This window comes from Biomphalaria glabrata, chromosome 2 (assembly GCF_947242115.1).
Source record: "Biomphalaria glabrata chromosome 2, xgBioGlab47.1, whole genome shotgun sequence".
Taxonomy (NCBI): Eukaryota; Metazoa; Mollusca; class Gastropoda; family Planorbidae; genus Biomphalaria; species Biomphalaria glabrata.
Genome location: NC_074712.1, coordinates 37,864,951 through 37,880,627, shown reverse-complemented (window position 1 = coordinate 37,880,627; position 15,677 = coordinate 37,864,951). Strand labels below are relative to the sequence as shown.

General features: G+C 35.7%; 1 protein-coding gene and 1 long non-coding RNA gene across 2 annotated transcripts in view; one reads left to right on the top strand and one right to left on the bottom strand.

Annotated features, from left to right (window-relative positions):
* Positions 1-4,561: 4,561 nt before the first annotated feature.
* LOC106079265 (polycystic kidney disease protein 1-like 2) overlaps positions 4,562-15,677 on the bottom strand; it is a 51,505-nt gene continuing 40,389 nt past the window's right edge. Inside the window, exons 22-30 of the mRNA XM_056020348.1 lie at positions 14,756-14,891; positions 13,107-13,345; positions 12,327-12,504; positions 11,174-11,328; positions 9,988-10,263; positions 8,202-8,460; positions 7,429-7,568; positions 6,706-6,926; positions 4,562-6,147 (exon numbers count right to left, since the gene is read on the bottom strand). Of these exons, the coding sequence (XP_055876323.1) occupies positions 5,994-6,147; positions 6,706-6,926; positions 7,429-7,568; positions 8,202-8,460; positions 9,988-10,263; positions 11,174-11,328; positions 12,327-12,504; positions 13,107-13,345; positions 14,756-14,891 (1,758 nt within the window). The 3' untranslated portion in view covers positions 4,562-5,993. The remainder of the gene's footprint in view (positions 6,148-6,705; positions 6,927-7,428; positions 7,569-8,201; positions 8,461-9,987; positions 10,264-11,173; positions 11,329-12,326; positions 12,505-13,106; positions 13,346-14,755; positions 14,892-15,677) is intronic.
* On the top strand, positions 11,598-12,064 carry LOC129924589 (uncharacterized). Its single transcript, XR_008776573.1, has 2 exons — positions 11,598-11,749; positions 11,847-12,064. It is a non-coding gene; the product is annotated as an uncharacterized LOC129924589 (long non-coding RNA).

The following is a 15,677-nucleotide window of genomic DNA, read 5'->3' as shown; positions in this document are numbered from 1 at the left end:
CTAAATATAGAAACTGTCCGAAATAAATTATGGTGTTTGGAATCAAATAAAGTGTGAAAATTTTGTTTGAATTAAATGAAGACACATGGTCTCTTTGACCTTAAATATAATAACAAATATAGGTTAGGGGTGCAAATATAAGTAGTCATCCTTATTCTCCTTAAACTAAAAAGATTTTGATACTTCATTTTCTTTGCTATGTCAAAACATTATCAAATATTGCACTGTCAAAGTCAAACTTTGATTTTTTGGACTATAGGTGTTTGAATAGCATAAACTACTCTAAAAATTGCTAAATAATAATTATGATCTAAACATTAATTATTTGTTACATAGGTTAGAGTTAAAAAAAACAACTTTGCTTCTTATAATTACTTTACAAAACAACGCCTTGTTTCAAATAAAAAAAAAATGTTCACATTTTTTCTAGTGTTAAAAGATCTCCATGTCCAGTCTAGATATAATATATATAGGTCTGTGGTCAGAGTATATCCGTACCATATAGTGGACCTGTTGCTTTAAAGGTTGAAGCATTTAGCTAAGAATCAATACAAAACTAAATATATTTGTAAAATTAAAAGAAAAACTGTATTTAAGAAAACTCGAAAAATATCTTATGAAACCTTTATTTATAAATAAGTCCATTGTACATAAAAAGTTAATCTTCATAAAACATGCTATTTGTATTAATTTAAAATCTTCGTTTTGATAATAGGGAAATGTTTGACATCTTACTACTTAAGTTCAATTACTTTCCCAAATGACATTTAATATTGTGACAAGAATCTTGTCTACACAATGCTACAGACTATATCCTACTTACTAGATAGTATTTCAAAAGAAAAGAAAAGAGAATTTTTTCCCCGTTTTTTTTTTTTTTTTTTTTTTTGCATACGTTGGGTTTACATTATTTCTAAATTATTGAAGAAGAAAATCTCAGACTGTCTAATAGTTCCGACTGTACAATGTAGTAAATTATTGAAGAAGAAAATCTCAGACTGTCTAATAGTTCCGACTGTACAATGTAGTAAATTATTGAAGAAGAAAATCTCAGACTGTCTAATAGTTCCGACTGTACAATGTAGTAAATGATTGAAGAAGAAAATCTCAGACTGTCTAATAGTTCCGACTGTACAATGTAGTAAATTATTGAAGAAGAAAATCTCAGACTGTCTAATAGTTCCGACTGTACAATGTAGTAAATTATTGAAGAAGAAAATCTCAGACTGTCTAATAGTTCCGACTGTACAATGTAGTAAATTATTGAAGAAGAAAATCTCAGACTGTCTAATAGTTCCGACTGTACAATGTAGTAAATTATTGAAGAAGAAAATCTCAGACTGTCTAATAGTTCCGACTGTACAATGTAGTAAATTATTGAAGAAGAAAATCTCAGACTGTCTAATAGTTCCGACTGTACAATGTAGTAAATTATTGAAGAAGAAAATCTCAGACTGTCTAATAGTTCCGACTGTACAATGTAGTAAATTATTGAAGAAGAAAATCTCAGACTGTCTAATAGTTCCGACTGTACAATGTAGTAAATTATTGAAGAAGAAAATCTCAGACTGTCTAATAGTTCCGACTGTACAATGTAGTAAATTATTGAAGAAGAAAATCTCAGACTGTCTAATAGTTCCGACTGTACAATGTAGTAAATTATTGAAGAAGAAAATCTCAGACTGTCTAATAGTTCCGACTGTACAATGTAGTAAATTATTGAAGAAGAAAATCTCAGACTGTCTAATAGTTCCGACTGTACAATGTAGTAAATTATTGAAGAAGAAAATCTCAGACTGTCTAATAGTTCCGACTGTACAATGTAGTAAATTATTGAAGAAGAAAATCTCAGACTGTCTAATAGTTCCGACTGTACAATGTAGTAAATTATTGAAGAAGAAAATCTCAGACTGTCTAATAGTTCCGACTGTACAATGTAGTAAATTATTGAAGAAGAAAATCTCAGACTGTCTAATAGTTCCGACTGTACAATGTAGTAAATTATTGAAGAAGAAAATCTCAGACTGTCTAATAGTTCCGACTGTACAATGTAGTAAATTATTGAAGAAGAAAATCTCAGACTGTCTAATAGTTCCGACTGTACAATGTAGTAAATTATTGAAGAAGAAAATCTCAGACTGTCTAATAGTTCCGACTGTACAATGTAGTAAATTATTGAAGAAGAAAATCTCAGACTGTCTAATAGTTCCGACTGTACAATGTAGTAAATTATTGAAGAAGAAAATCTCAGACTGTCTAATAGTTCCGACTGTACAATGTAGTAAATTATTGAAGAAGAAAATCTCAGACTGTCTAATAGTTCCGACTGTACAATGTAGTAAATTATTGAAGAAGAAAATCTCAGACTGTCTAATAGTTCCGACTGTACAATGTAGTAAATTATTGAAGAAGAAAATCTCAGACTGTCTAATAGTTCCGACTGTACAATGTAGTAAATTATTGAAGAAGAAAATCTCAGACTGTCTAATAGTTCCGACTGTACAATGTAGTAAATTATTGAAGAAGAAAATCTCAGACTGTCTAATAGTTCCGACTGTACAATGTAGTAAATTATTGAAGAAGAAAATCTCAGACTGTCTAATAGTTCCGACTGTACAATGTAGTAAATTATTGAAGAAGAAAATCTCAGACTGTCTAATAGTTCCGACTGTACAATGTAGTAAATTATTGAAGAAGAAAATCTCAGACTGTCTAATAGTTCCGACTGTACAATGTAGTAAATTATTGAAGAAGAAAATCTCAGACTGTCTAATAGTTCCGACTGTACAATGTAGTAAATTATTGAAGAAGAAAATCTCAGACTGTCTAATAGTTCCGACTGTACAATGTAGTAAATTATTGAAGAAGAAAATCTCAGACTGTCTAATAGTTCCGACTGTACAATGTAGTAAATTATTGAAGAAGAAAATCTCAGACTGTCTAATAGTTCCGACTGTACAATGTAGTAAATTATTGAAGAAGAAAATCTCAGACTGTCTAATAGTTCCGACTGTACAATGTAGTAAATTATTGAAGAAGAAAATCTCAGACTGTCTAATAGTTCCGACTGTACAATGTAGTAAATTATTGAAGAAGAAAATCTCAGACTGTCTAATAGTTCCGACTGTACAATGTAGTAAATTATTGAAGAAGAAAATCTCAGACTGTCTAATAGTTCCGACTGTACAATGTAGTAAATTATTGAAGAAGAAAATCTCAGACTGTCTAATAGTTCCGACTGTACAATGTAGTAAATTATTGAAGAAGAAAATCTCAGACTGTCTAATAGTTCCGACTGTACAATGTAGTAAATTATTGAAGAAGAAAATCTCAGACTGTCTAATAGTTCCGACTGTACAATGTAGTAAATTATTGAAGAAGAAAATCTCAGACTGTCTAATAGTTCCGACTGTACAATGTAGTAAATTATTGAAGAAGAAAATCTCAGACTGTCTAATAGTTCCGACTGTACAATGTAGTAAATTATTGAAGAAGAAAATCTCAGACTGTCTAATAGTTCCGACTGTACAATGTAGTAAATTATTGAAGAAGAAAATCTCAGACTGTCTAATAGTTCCGACTGTACAATGTAGTAAATTATTGAAGAAGAAAATCTCAGACTGTCTAATAGTTCCGACTGTACAATGTAGTAAATTATTGAAGAAGAAAATCTCAGACTGTCTAATAGTTCCGACTGTACAATGTAGTAAATTATTGAAGAAGAAAATCTCAGACTGTCTAATAGTTCCGACTGTACAATGTAGTAAATTATTGAAGAAGAAAATCTCAGACTGTCTAATAGTTCCGACTGTACAATGTAGTAAATTATTGAAGAAGAAAATCTCAGACTGTCTAATAGTTCCGACTGTACAATGTAGTAAATTATTGAAGAAGAAAATCTCAGACTGTCTAATAGTTCCGACTGTACAATGTAGTAAATTATTGAAGAAGAAAATCTCAGACTGTCTAATAGTTCCGACTGTACAATGTAGTAAATTATTGAAGAAGAAAATCTCAGACTGTCTAATAGTTCCGACTGTACAATGTAGTAAATTATTGAAGAAGAAAATCTCAGACTGTCTAATAGTTCCGACTGTACAATGTAGTAAATTATTGAAGAAGAAAATCTCAGACTGTCTAATAGTTCCGACTGTACAATGTAGTAAATTATTGAAGAAGAAAATCTCAGACTGTCTAATAGTTCCGACTGTACAATGTAGTAAATTATTGAAGAAGAAAATCTCAGACTGTCTAATAGTTCCGACTGTACAATGTAGTAAATTATTGAAGAAGAAAATCTCAGACTGTCTAATAGTTCCGACTGTACAATGTAGTAAATTATTGAAGAAGAAAATCTCAGACTGTCTAATAGTTCCGACTGTACAATGTAGTAAATTATTGAAGAAGAAAATCTCAGACTGTCTAATAGTTCCGACTGTACAATGTAGTAAATTATTGAAGAAGAAAATCTCAGACTGTCTAATAGTTCCGACTGTACAATGTAGTAAATTATTGAAGAAGAAAATCTCAGACTGTCTAATAGTTCCGACTGTACAATGTAGTAAATTATTGAAGAAGAAAATCTCAGACTGTCTAATAGTTCCGACTGTACAATGTAGTAAATTATTGAAGAAGAAAATCTCAGACTGTATAATAGTTCCGACTGTACAATGTAGTAAATTATTGAAGAAGAAAATCTCAGACTGTATAATAGTTCCGACTGTACAATGTAGTAAATTATTGAAGAAGAAAATCTCAGACTGTATAATAGTTCCGACTGTACAATGTAGTAAATTATTGAAGAAGAAAATCTCAGACTGTATAATAGTTCCGACTGTACAATGTAGTAAATTATTGAAGAAGAAAATCTCAGACTGTATAATAGTTCCGACTGTACAATGTAGTAAATTATTGAAGAAGAAAATCTCAGACTGTATAATAGTTCCGACTGTACAATGTAGTAAATTATTGAAGAAGAAAATCTCAGACTGTATAATAGTTCCGACTGTACAATGTAGTAAATTATTGAAGAAGAAAAAGTCAGACTGTATAATAGTTCCGACTGTCCAATTTAGTAAATTATTTTCACGTGAAATCACTTGGTGTTAAAAATTTTATATCATTATCACAACTGCAAACTGTACTATTTTAATAATCAGTGATTAAGTTTTGTACATTTAGTACTATATAAACAGTACTTTGCTCTGCTATGACTATATAAACAGTACTTTGCTCTGCTATGACTATTTAAACAGTACTTTGCTCTGCTATAACTATTTAAACAGTACTTCGCTCTGCTATGACTATTTAAACAGTACTTTGCTCTGCTATAACTATTTAAACAGTACTTCGCTCTGCTATGACTATTTAAACAGTACTTTGCTCTGCTATGACTATTTAAACAGTACTTTGCTCTGCTATGACTATTTAAACAGTACTTTGCTCTGCTATGACTATTTAAACAGTACTTTGCTCTGCTATGACTATTTAAACAGTACTTTGCTCTGCTATGACTATTTAAACAGTACTTTGCTCTGCTATGACTATTTAAACAGTACTTTGCTCTGCTATGACTATTTAAACAGTACTTTGCTCTTCTATGACTATTTATACAGTACTTTGCTCTTCCATGACTATTTAAACAGTACTTTGCTCTGCTATGACTATTTAAACAGTACTTCCCTCTGCTATGACTATATAAACAGTACTTTGCTCTGCTATGACTATTTATACAGTACTTTGCTCTTCTTTGACTTATTAAACAGTACTTTGCTCTGCTATGACTATTTAAACAGTACTTTGCTCTGCTATGACTATATAAACAGTACTTCGCTCTGCTATGACTATATAAACAATACTTTGCTCTGCTATGACTATTTAAACAGTACTTTGCTCTGCTATGACTACATAAACAGTACTTTGCTCTTCTATGACTATATAAACAGTACTTTGCTCTGCTATGACTATATAAACAGTACTTTGCTCTGCTATGACTATTTAAACAGTACTTTGATCTTAGTCCATATAAACTCCACCAGCTCGTAGTCATTGCTCTGCAGTGCAACATTTTCTTTGACTTGTGAGAAGGACTCCCCAATGATAGTCAGAAAGATGCTCATCAAGCCAATGTAGACAACTCCAATGTAGCTGGGAAAGGGGGGGGGGAGAGAAGGGAGACAATGAACACATCAACTGTTTTATTCATAACCAATACACTAAGTACAATAAACTAACGGTGTATTATGGATAGTGCCTCACTAACAAAAGGCGTCGATGTAGCACAAAGAACTCTTGAAAAACAAAATTCACTCAAAGATTGTTCTTTATATTTAAGTTGTCACAGAGGAGAACAAGAACCATTTTGTGTTCAAGGTATTTGTCTTGCAACCTTTCTTTCTAAAACTTGGCTCAAGATCGCTATTACATTTACATTTTGAGTTGCGCGACTTTTGTAGTTCAATTTCTTCAACTAATAACTATCTTTTGTTTTCATCTATCATAAAGTCTTATTAAAAAAACATTTATAGGTATCCATACTCTTGTACTTCTACTGCTCAGAAGTTATATACATTATTGTATCTACGCCATACATACAAATACATCAGTGTCTACAATTGTGTTATATAAAGGAATAGCTGACTCATTAATTTAAAGTACAACTTCAACAATAAAAAATAGAGGTAATTGTAAGGGGCGGTAACTCACGCAAATACAAACAGAGGTCCCCAGAAAGGTTGAGCGGCAGACAACTCGTTGAAGTCAAAACTGCCCAGTGCGAAGGCGAACATGGCCTCGGCTGTGCTAACAACGTTCTGGTAGCTGGTCAGCTGGCTGCAGAACAGAAGGAAGCCAGTAGCCGTGAAGGCAAAAAAGTACAAGAAAAACGTGATGGAGAACAAGTAGAGATCTTTGGAGGCCAGTTTCACCTGTAGAATAGAATAGTCAACGTCCAGTGGACACAAACAATTGAACATTTTACTTTCATCATGTTCACTTCTACTGATAAAACATCTTTTAAAACTTTCACTTGAGTGTGTGGTATTTGTGGCTGTGTGGATAAAACGCGTGACTACCTTAAATTGGGGGGGGGGTCAAGTTAGAATCCCAATGTAGACCTTCACCTATCCTTTAGTCTGTTGCACCGTTGGGGCACCACATATGATGTGTCAACTGTCTTCTTCCATTCATGTCTTTTGCATTAAGTAGAATCTTTTTCAGTGTAGATCAGGAATTTCCCAAAGGGCTGAGATGTGTATCTTCTGAGATATGTATCTTCTGAGATATGTATCTTCTGAGATGTGTATCTTCTGAGCGCTAAAAGGAAGCAAAGAAACCTCCCAGATATCCCCCTCCCTATCAAAAGACAAAGATTGTACCAGGGCTCACTTAAAAGTATAGACGCGCTATGCAAACCAAAAGAATTCTTACCGTAGCACCAAGCATGCCCATCTTTTTATTGAACTGCAGTAGCTTTAGGAACTGTATTGTTGCCAGGAAGACCACAGCTGACATCACAAATCCATACAGCTCATCATACAGTGCGATGGTATTGAAGTTCACAAAGCCGTCTTGGATACAACAGAAAACAAAGAAATGTGTTTATAAAGGGAACAACTTTTCTACAAAGTCTTTAAAAGGAAACGTTCGCTTCAAAAGCATTGACTTTTGATAAGTAATAACTTGAGATAAACATTAGACATTGCTCATCAAAAGAAAACCTACTTTGCTATGTGACCGAGCATTAGTGTGGCAAAATTCTAAGAGGGAGTCTCAGATGTCAGTAGAGGAATGGGATATTTTAAACTCCAGCATGAGACTACTAAGCTATGCTGTGTGTCTGCTATAGCGTTAGGTTTCCCTTTCAGACCTGCGATCTAAGGGGCAGATGAAGTTAAGTTCATCTGTCTCTTTGGACATACGTTTAATGAGCAGGGTGTCACAACGACCAACCGCCTTTACTTTCCTCATCTAAAGTCAGGTACCCATTAGAGTTGAGTGGACTCAGGCCTCAGGGGCGCCCTAAGAATCCCAAAATTCAAAATCGCAGTCTTCACCGAGATTCGAGCCCCGGATCTCAGGTTTGGAAGCCGAGTGCTTAACCACTTAGCATGTGCAAGAAGAATATTACAAATAATATTTTTTTAAAATACCAAATTGCATTCTATCTACCATTAAGTCTCATGGACAGCAACGTAACTGACCTGACTTCCTGTTCTGTAGTGCGCTAATGGCTACATCGGTCAGGACATGTTTAAAGCCGTACAGTACGATGCATGTCACCGCTAGACAAAGAAGAACAAACTCAAGAATGTTCCAGAAGTCGGCAAAGTATGCTATCCTCTGGACCCTTACTTTCTTGATGCACTGGACAAAAAATATAATTGAAACTATTCCGAAGAAGATCTCAAACACAAGAACGATAACTCCGAATCCGCCGATGTAGCTCATCAGTCGAAAGACCTGGAGTGTTGGACGAATACAAAAGGAAATAATAGACTACTTAAGCATTAAAATGGTGTTAAGTTCTAGCTAGATTAAATTGTAGTTTCATTAAAATTTCTATACAAATTATTATTTCAATGATTACAATCTTTTCAATATTCGCAAATGAATGACCTCGAAAATATATTTTCATGATATATTTTACATTACAATGTAACACTCTATGTATTATGTCACCCAGTATACACCATTTAGTTCACATTACATGGCCAATAGACATATGCCCATTGTCCAGTTCCACGTGACCTATTCTGATTGCCACACGTATCTAATTACTAGTTTGTACAGCTCTGACATTTATAGTCGTCAGACATTCAAAGTTGATGCCGCAGAAGTCTTACGCGTCAAAACTGGACACAGACATAGAACACTGTACCCAGACCGTCAATACTGGACACAGACATATAACACTGTACCCAGACCGTCAATACTGGACACAGACATAGAACACTGTACCCAGACCGTCAATACTGGACACATACATAGAACACAAACTGTACCCAGACCGTCAATACTGGACACATACATAGAACACAAACTGTACCCAGACCGTCAATACTGGACACATACATACTTGTGCAGAACACAAACTGTACCCAGACCATGAAAATGACTGGATGATACATTGACACTATCGGGTATTGTTATTTAAATTAGTTTTTGGAGCAATGAGCCTCGACTTCAAAAACTAACTTCCCACTATGGATGATAAGCAATTATCAAAAAAAAAGTGATGTGAAATTCGTGTCTTCTCTCAGGACGACAGCGCTCGTGAAGGTTTTGCCTTAATTATTACAATACCTCTATTCAACTCACATCTTCGTGGAACCTTCTGGGTGGGGGAGAAAAACCTGGACACGGATCTCGAACGATTTTACTGGAAATTTGACAGTTGATGTATATCGTTGGGAAAAGAATTACTAGCTCGTTGGCCACACTGGGAAAACTCAAAGGAAATGAAGTGACCAGAAAATGACGGGGGAGCTAAGTGACAAGAGATTGAGTGACAGGGGATTGAGTGACAGGGGATTGAGTGACAAGAGATTGAGTGACAGGGGATTGAGTGACAAGAGATTGAGTGACAGGGGATTGAGTGACAAGAGATTGAGTGACAGAGGATTGAGTGACAGGGGATTGAGTGACAGGGGATTGAGTGACAAGAGATTGAGTGATAGGGGATTGAGTGACAGGGGATTGAGTGATAGGGGATTGAGTGACAGGGGATTGAGTGATAGGGGATTGAGTGACAGGGGATTGAGTGACAGGGGATTGAGTGACAAGAGATTGAGTGATAGGGGATTGAGTGACAGGGGATTGAGTGACAGGGGATTGAGTGACAAGGGATTGAGTGACAGGGGATTGAGTGACAAGAGATTGAGTGATAGGGGATTGAGTGACAAGAGATTGAGTGACAAGAGATTGAGTGACAAGAGATTGAGTGACAGGGGATAAGTGACCAGACACGTCAATAATATCTATACTTACTTTGACATCTGCCATTGTGACAGCTGAACCGGTCGGTAAGAACTCAACCAATGCAGTCACAGATGTAAACAAGTTGACATTCGGGTTGTAGATGGTGTACTCTAGAAAGATAGCCTTGGTGTTGAGATCCACCCAGTTCTCCGACTTGGCTTTGTCCACTATGGCTGCTGTTCGACCATAAGTTCGTCTGGTGAGAATGACGTAGCCCCCACCTTTGTATGTGGCGATGTTTCCAACAAATGGTGCGGTTTTCAGATCTATGGAGTCTTGATAAACCTTAAGAGAGAAATTCAAAGTGACTTTTAACCAAGAACCAAGTCTTACTAACAGGATTAGGATTAGGTTTAGAGATTCATGGCAGAGTGGAGATGGGTAGGTGAAAGATTATTTAGGTTCTAGAGTTAGACTGAGTGCATTATTCACATTTATTATCTCTAGACATGTGATACACTTTAGTTCATTGCACTGTTCTGCTATTTGTTTACATTTTCAATATTAAGATCCAGTTCACACATAAAGCAACAAAGTACAAAGTGTTATAATTGAACCTAGAGAGGAATGTATGCAATAAGTAGCAGTTGAGAAGTGATATGGAAGATTGTGATGTGTTTGTAGTATTGTAAGTTTACTATTGTGATCTATATGTTATCTATAGAATAGAATCTGAATTTCGCTTCAAGTAGTTAATCAATACTTTAGTATCTCTAATCAAAGACTCAATTTCTGAAAATATTTGATATACAGTGTATGATAATTTAGTATTTTCAAACTCTATTGAAAACACAGAACTTTAAAATAGCAATAATGAGTCGTTATTGTTTTCATTGTTTGTTTGTTTTGAAAGTCTCTCGCCTCTTGACCTAAACATAGAACAGGACAAGATAGGTAAAGTTCCCCAACAGGAGGCAGACTTTTATAGTTCTCCAACAGGGGGCAGACTTTAAAGTTCCCCAACAGGGGGCAGACTTTTTTATGACTTTTACTTTCCACAATTAATATCAGGTTAGAGTTGTGTGGTGGGAAACTCAAAATTCCAGGTTTCACTAGTATTCGAGCTTTCTAGACTCTCGGTTCGGAAGCTGGCGTTTTACCACTTGGCCACTTCCCCCCACTCCTATATAAGTAAGATGGTTTAGAAACAATATTGAATAAAACATTTCTAATGGCCAAACATTAATCTACATACAAATGGAGATTTGGACATCTCCAGCTCTTTCTTCATGTCATCTGCTGGTGTTTCCCAAAAAGGGAGATAAGGCTTTGTGTCATCTGCTGTCCAACCATAGCTATCGCGACAGTGGTTGATGACTGACTTGAGCTCGCTCTGTATGCTGCATGTGTCTGGAACAGATTTCAAAGAGATTCAAGCAAATTATTTTTTTAGATGATGTTTCAACAGTTTTAGAATATGTTAAACGTGAACAGGGCTGTTTTCCTTTTAAATAGGGACAGGGCTGTTTTTTTCTTTTCTAATCTTCTGCATCCATGTTATGGCTGTCTTTGTGGAACTTGTCTAAGGATATGTCCAGCAAATGTCATACGAGGTCCAGTGGTCATTTATTTTAGGGTAGGAGATTTCTCTGTTGGCGACAAGATCTAGGTACTGTCGGTGCGTAGATTATGGCATTCTAGCACCAATGTGTATTAAGTGCACTATTTTTGAACGCACTTTCTTTTTGTTGCCTTGCTTGTAAGTTAATGGAGTGTTTTTGTTCTGCTGGTGTAACGTTTGTTGAGATTCTTCTGTGTTCCCCTGTTTAGGGTGAGTATCTAAGGCATAACTGCGTTTCGCAGTTGTTTCGATGCCATAGTGATAGTCTACTAGACCTTTTTAGTTTGTCTTTACTTTGTCTTTACAGGGAGTTAGTTTGGGATTGGAAGTCTACGCTGGTGACTAGAGACAGCAGTGTGTTGTGTTGTGGTTTCGAACATTAATGTGTACGTTGTGGGATAGCAAGGTGTAGAATTATTGTTTAATTAATAAATTGACAGTATTAATATGTTCCAAATTCAATGTCATTACTCCATTAGTTTGTCATCATATTTATATTTATATCATTAAATATTTATATTGTTACCAGTGAGTCATTTATTTATTGTAAGCACGAAGGTGCCTGGTTGAATGTCAGGGGCCCGGGCAAACGAGCTAAGGCCTTAACATAACCCTGACAGGTACCCCAATATTACCTAAACACGAATACCGTGTCCTTATAACCAGGGCAACAACTTATGTCAAGTGCGCCTAGTTTTGATTCATTACCTTACTACTGTGCCTTTGGAATTCTACAGAAACTCTACACGCTAACTTACCAACTCAAAGATCTAATTTTTTTCTTTACCATTTTTAATTCTGAGTTGTCTTATCCTTGCTACTCCCACTCTTCTGCTCTCCATGTCAGCGATGCAGGCCACATCCCGCCAGTATCTGACGTCATTTCCGTCTGCGTATTGTTGAGCATAGAATGCCGGCAGGAAATTCTCTTGTAACCAGGTCCAGTAATCCTGTATTGTCACAATCTGCACAAAGAAAAAAATGTTTTAAATCAGAGTTCTCAACTTTAAATTTTGTGTTTTTCATGAACGACTCCTTTAAAAATTAAGCTTACCCGCCATTTCAACAGAGTTCTAAACATGGTCATTAAATGTACTTTACAAAAATAGGATGAAAACAAAGGCTTTGTGAAGCGCCAAGTGTAGTCGATAAATTGTTGCCAACTCTGGCTAGCATCAGTGAAAAGAAAGCGATTTGTAAGTCTCTCTTGCCAGTACAGAGTCTTTATACGGTCAGTCCTATGAATGTCTAAGAAGTACCTCCTCGTGGTGATAGCCTCAGGCCAATCTACCTGGGTCTCGGAGGAGGTTTGGCCCTAGGATGTGAGACAGTCATGGCCCGTCAAGCTCTCAAAGGTAAAGTGCAATCTGGCTTGTGTAGTGGGTAGATGTTTGTGTTCATGTATTTCAGACCATCAAAGTTAATGAAGTTAATCAAGCTTGCGTTTTAAAGACCACAAACCGCTTCTGTTACTGGCATAAAGAACCTGGTACTGATAGTGGCTAAGTACATATCTTAAGTAATAACATTAATATCGAGGAAAAAAATATTTTTAAACGTCCTTGACCTTATCAAATTTATCCAGAAGTACCCCCCTGACATTGGTGTTATATGCGTAGGACTGCGGGTCCCGCTGCTGGTAGGACAAGAAGAAAATGATGACCAGAAAGATCATGTAGACTATGATCTCCTTCAGGACTGTCTCCATTTTTATTTCCATCATACGGGTCTCGCGCAGTTTGGCCAGAAGTTCCGGGTCTGGAGGCTGCAGCTCGGAGTTGTCTGTTCTTCTTTGCAACATGATTTCTGGTGTAAAGAAAAAAAATTCTCACCAATTACAACGAAATTTTACCAGTTTTTTAAATTTCATTTATTCTTTGATTAATTAATTTTGTTTAGGGAATGGGAAGGTATACACACATTTTAAAAGCATAAATCTAGTTAAATGGCAGAAAGATTACTTACTTACTAACTTTTATCTTATATTGATGTTTGTGCAGTAGCTTATTTTTCATCTGGCATTGTTGCTAGTGCATTAACTTATATCTTATATTATAAATTGATGTTAGTGCAGCAGTAACTTACATCTTTTCCTAAATTGATGTTAGTAAAGTAACATATATCTTATCCCATAAGTAACTGACGTTTCTTCAAAAGCTAAGAATTGTGTCCACATTTCGAACGCGCTAAGACTGACACAAGTGACTTACTTTATTTTACTTGAATTCCGCAGCTAACTTTGGTCTACTAAATAATTAAACAACAATGGAATTCAAGTGATTTTGTTGTAGATTAGAGATAAACATTTCTTTACCCAGTGTTGCATAAGAGTTGTGTGGACCAGTATCCTAAATAATTGAAAACTATCATTTTCAGAATAGGATTGGGAAGACGCCCATGTTTCGATCTCACGAAAGTTGGCATGTCTTCACATTTTGTCTAAGAAAGAAAGAAAGGCGAATGTAAAGACGAAAGCTAGGAGCCAGTGTTCTGTTACTACACGGAAATAGAGTAGTGTAGACAATTAAACAAGAATTATATGAACAGAGATGGGGGGGGGGAGATATTAAAAGCCATCATTTTATTACGTCACATCCTTTCAAGTATTGTTCACAAAAACAGCCACAACAAACAATGACATAATATAAACATGAGAACATCCTTCCTTTGAAAGTTCTTAAGATTGATATCTACTTGGAACTTTTCACAACTCGACCACTTCTGGTGGTTTTGTCTGACACAACTTGTTCTCTAGACGTTTTGTCTACAACTGTATGTTTTGGTAGTTCTAAAGGTCGAAACTCTTATTTAACAAACCGTTGAATTTTTGACAACTGCTTTCTGCTATGTCTCCCCTATACGAACTCTCATGTTCTCTCCAACAGCTAAATGTTCAAGAAATCTTTCACAAGCTTCGTATTTAAATCTCATCTATCGTTTCCTGTTACTACAGATACATAAATTATTGTAGGAAATGAACCTTATTCACCAATCGTAAACAAACAACATTTAGCCACGTGGTTCTCTATCTCTTCTATACAAATTACGTAATACACACAGGCTGTCACGTGACAGTTATTTAAAATTGTTTTATCAATGTTATCACGTGGCTAAATGTTGTTTGTTAACGATTGGTGAATGAGGTCTATTAAACAAAAGAAATAATTAACAGAAATTTCATGTTGATAGGGGTAGATATTAAAAGCCAGAACTTACGCGATAAACTTGCTTCATCTTTGGAGTCAGCTGTCTCTTTGCCTACCAACACTCTGTTGATGTCTTCATCTAAATCTTCATCTTCAAGCTCAGGTTTCTTCAAGATGCATGCAATGAATGCTACCAGAAGCAGGACCTGCCGTGTATGCAATAGAACAGGTTTAGTACGTACATCAGTGACTGGTGGTGTCCTCAGCAATTAACGTACTTTTGAAGTGAGATCGCTTCCAGACCCCACAAAAAGTATAAATAGTAAACTAATCTACTATTCACTTTGACATTCGTCCGACCAAATAGCTCCAGCAGCCACTTGGGAAGCAAGGCATATTTATGCTGAAGTGATGAACTGAAGATGTTCACTATGAACTGGACAATGTCAAGGCATATTTATGCTGAAGTGATGAACTGAAGATGTTCACTATGAACTAGACAATGTCAAGGCATATTTATGCTGAAGTGATGAACTGAAGATGTTCCCTATGAACTAGACAATGTCCAGGAGGCTAGATTACACTTCACTGTTGCCAAAGAAATAAAAAAGAATCACACGCTAAAATAGCAAACACTCAATCTCACTACGTGCAAGTTGATCTTTGTATCAGGTCTTCTTTATGACCGCTAGTCCTAGGCCCATTCGTTTTCTATAAGGTTTAACTCATAGAGAAATGCTTCCTCCACTGGACACTTATTGTGTTAGAAACAGAAGAGCTTACAATTACATTCGGCCTTTCTAGAAAATGTACAACCATTTAGTTTTCGTACCTTTTAGAAAACAGTTTATCTCCCCCCCCCCACCCCCAAGTATTTTACACACCGGATACAGCATGGAGAGGCTAGATTCTAAGAGTTCTGATTTGAAAAAGCAACTTTCTTATTTAGTGCATTTATTTCCCCTTAGTCGTTCACTATAGTGTTGATCTTT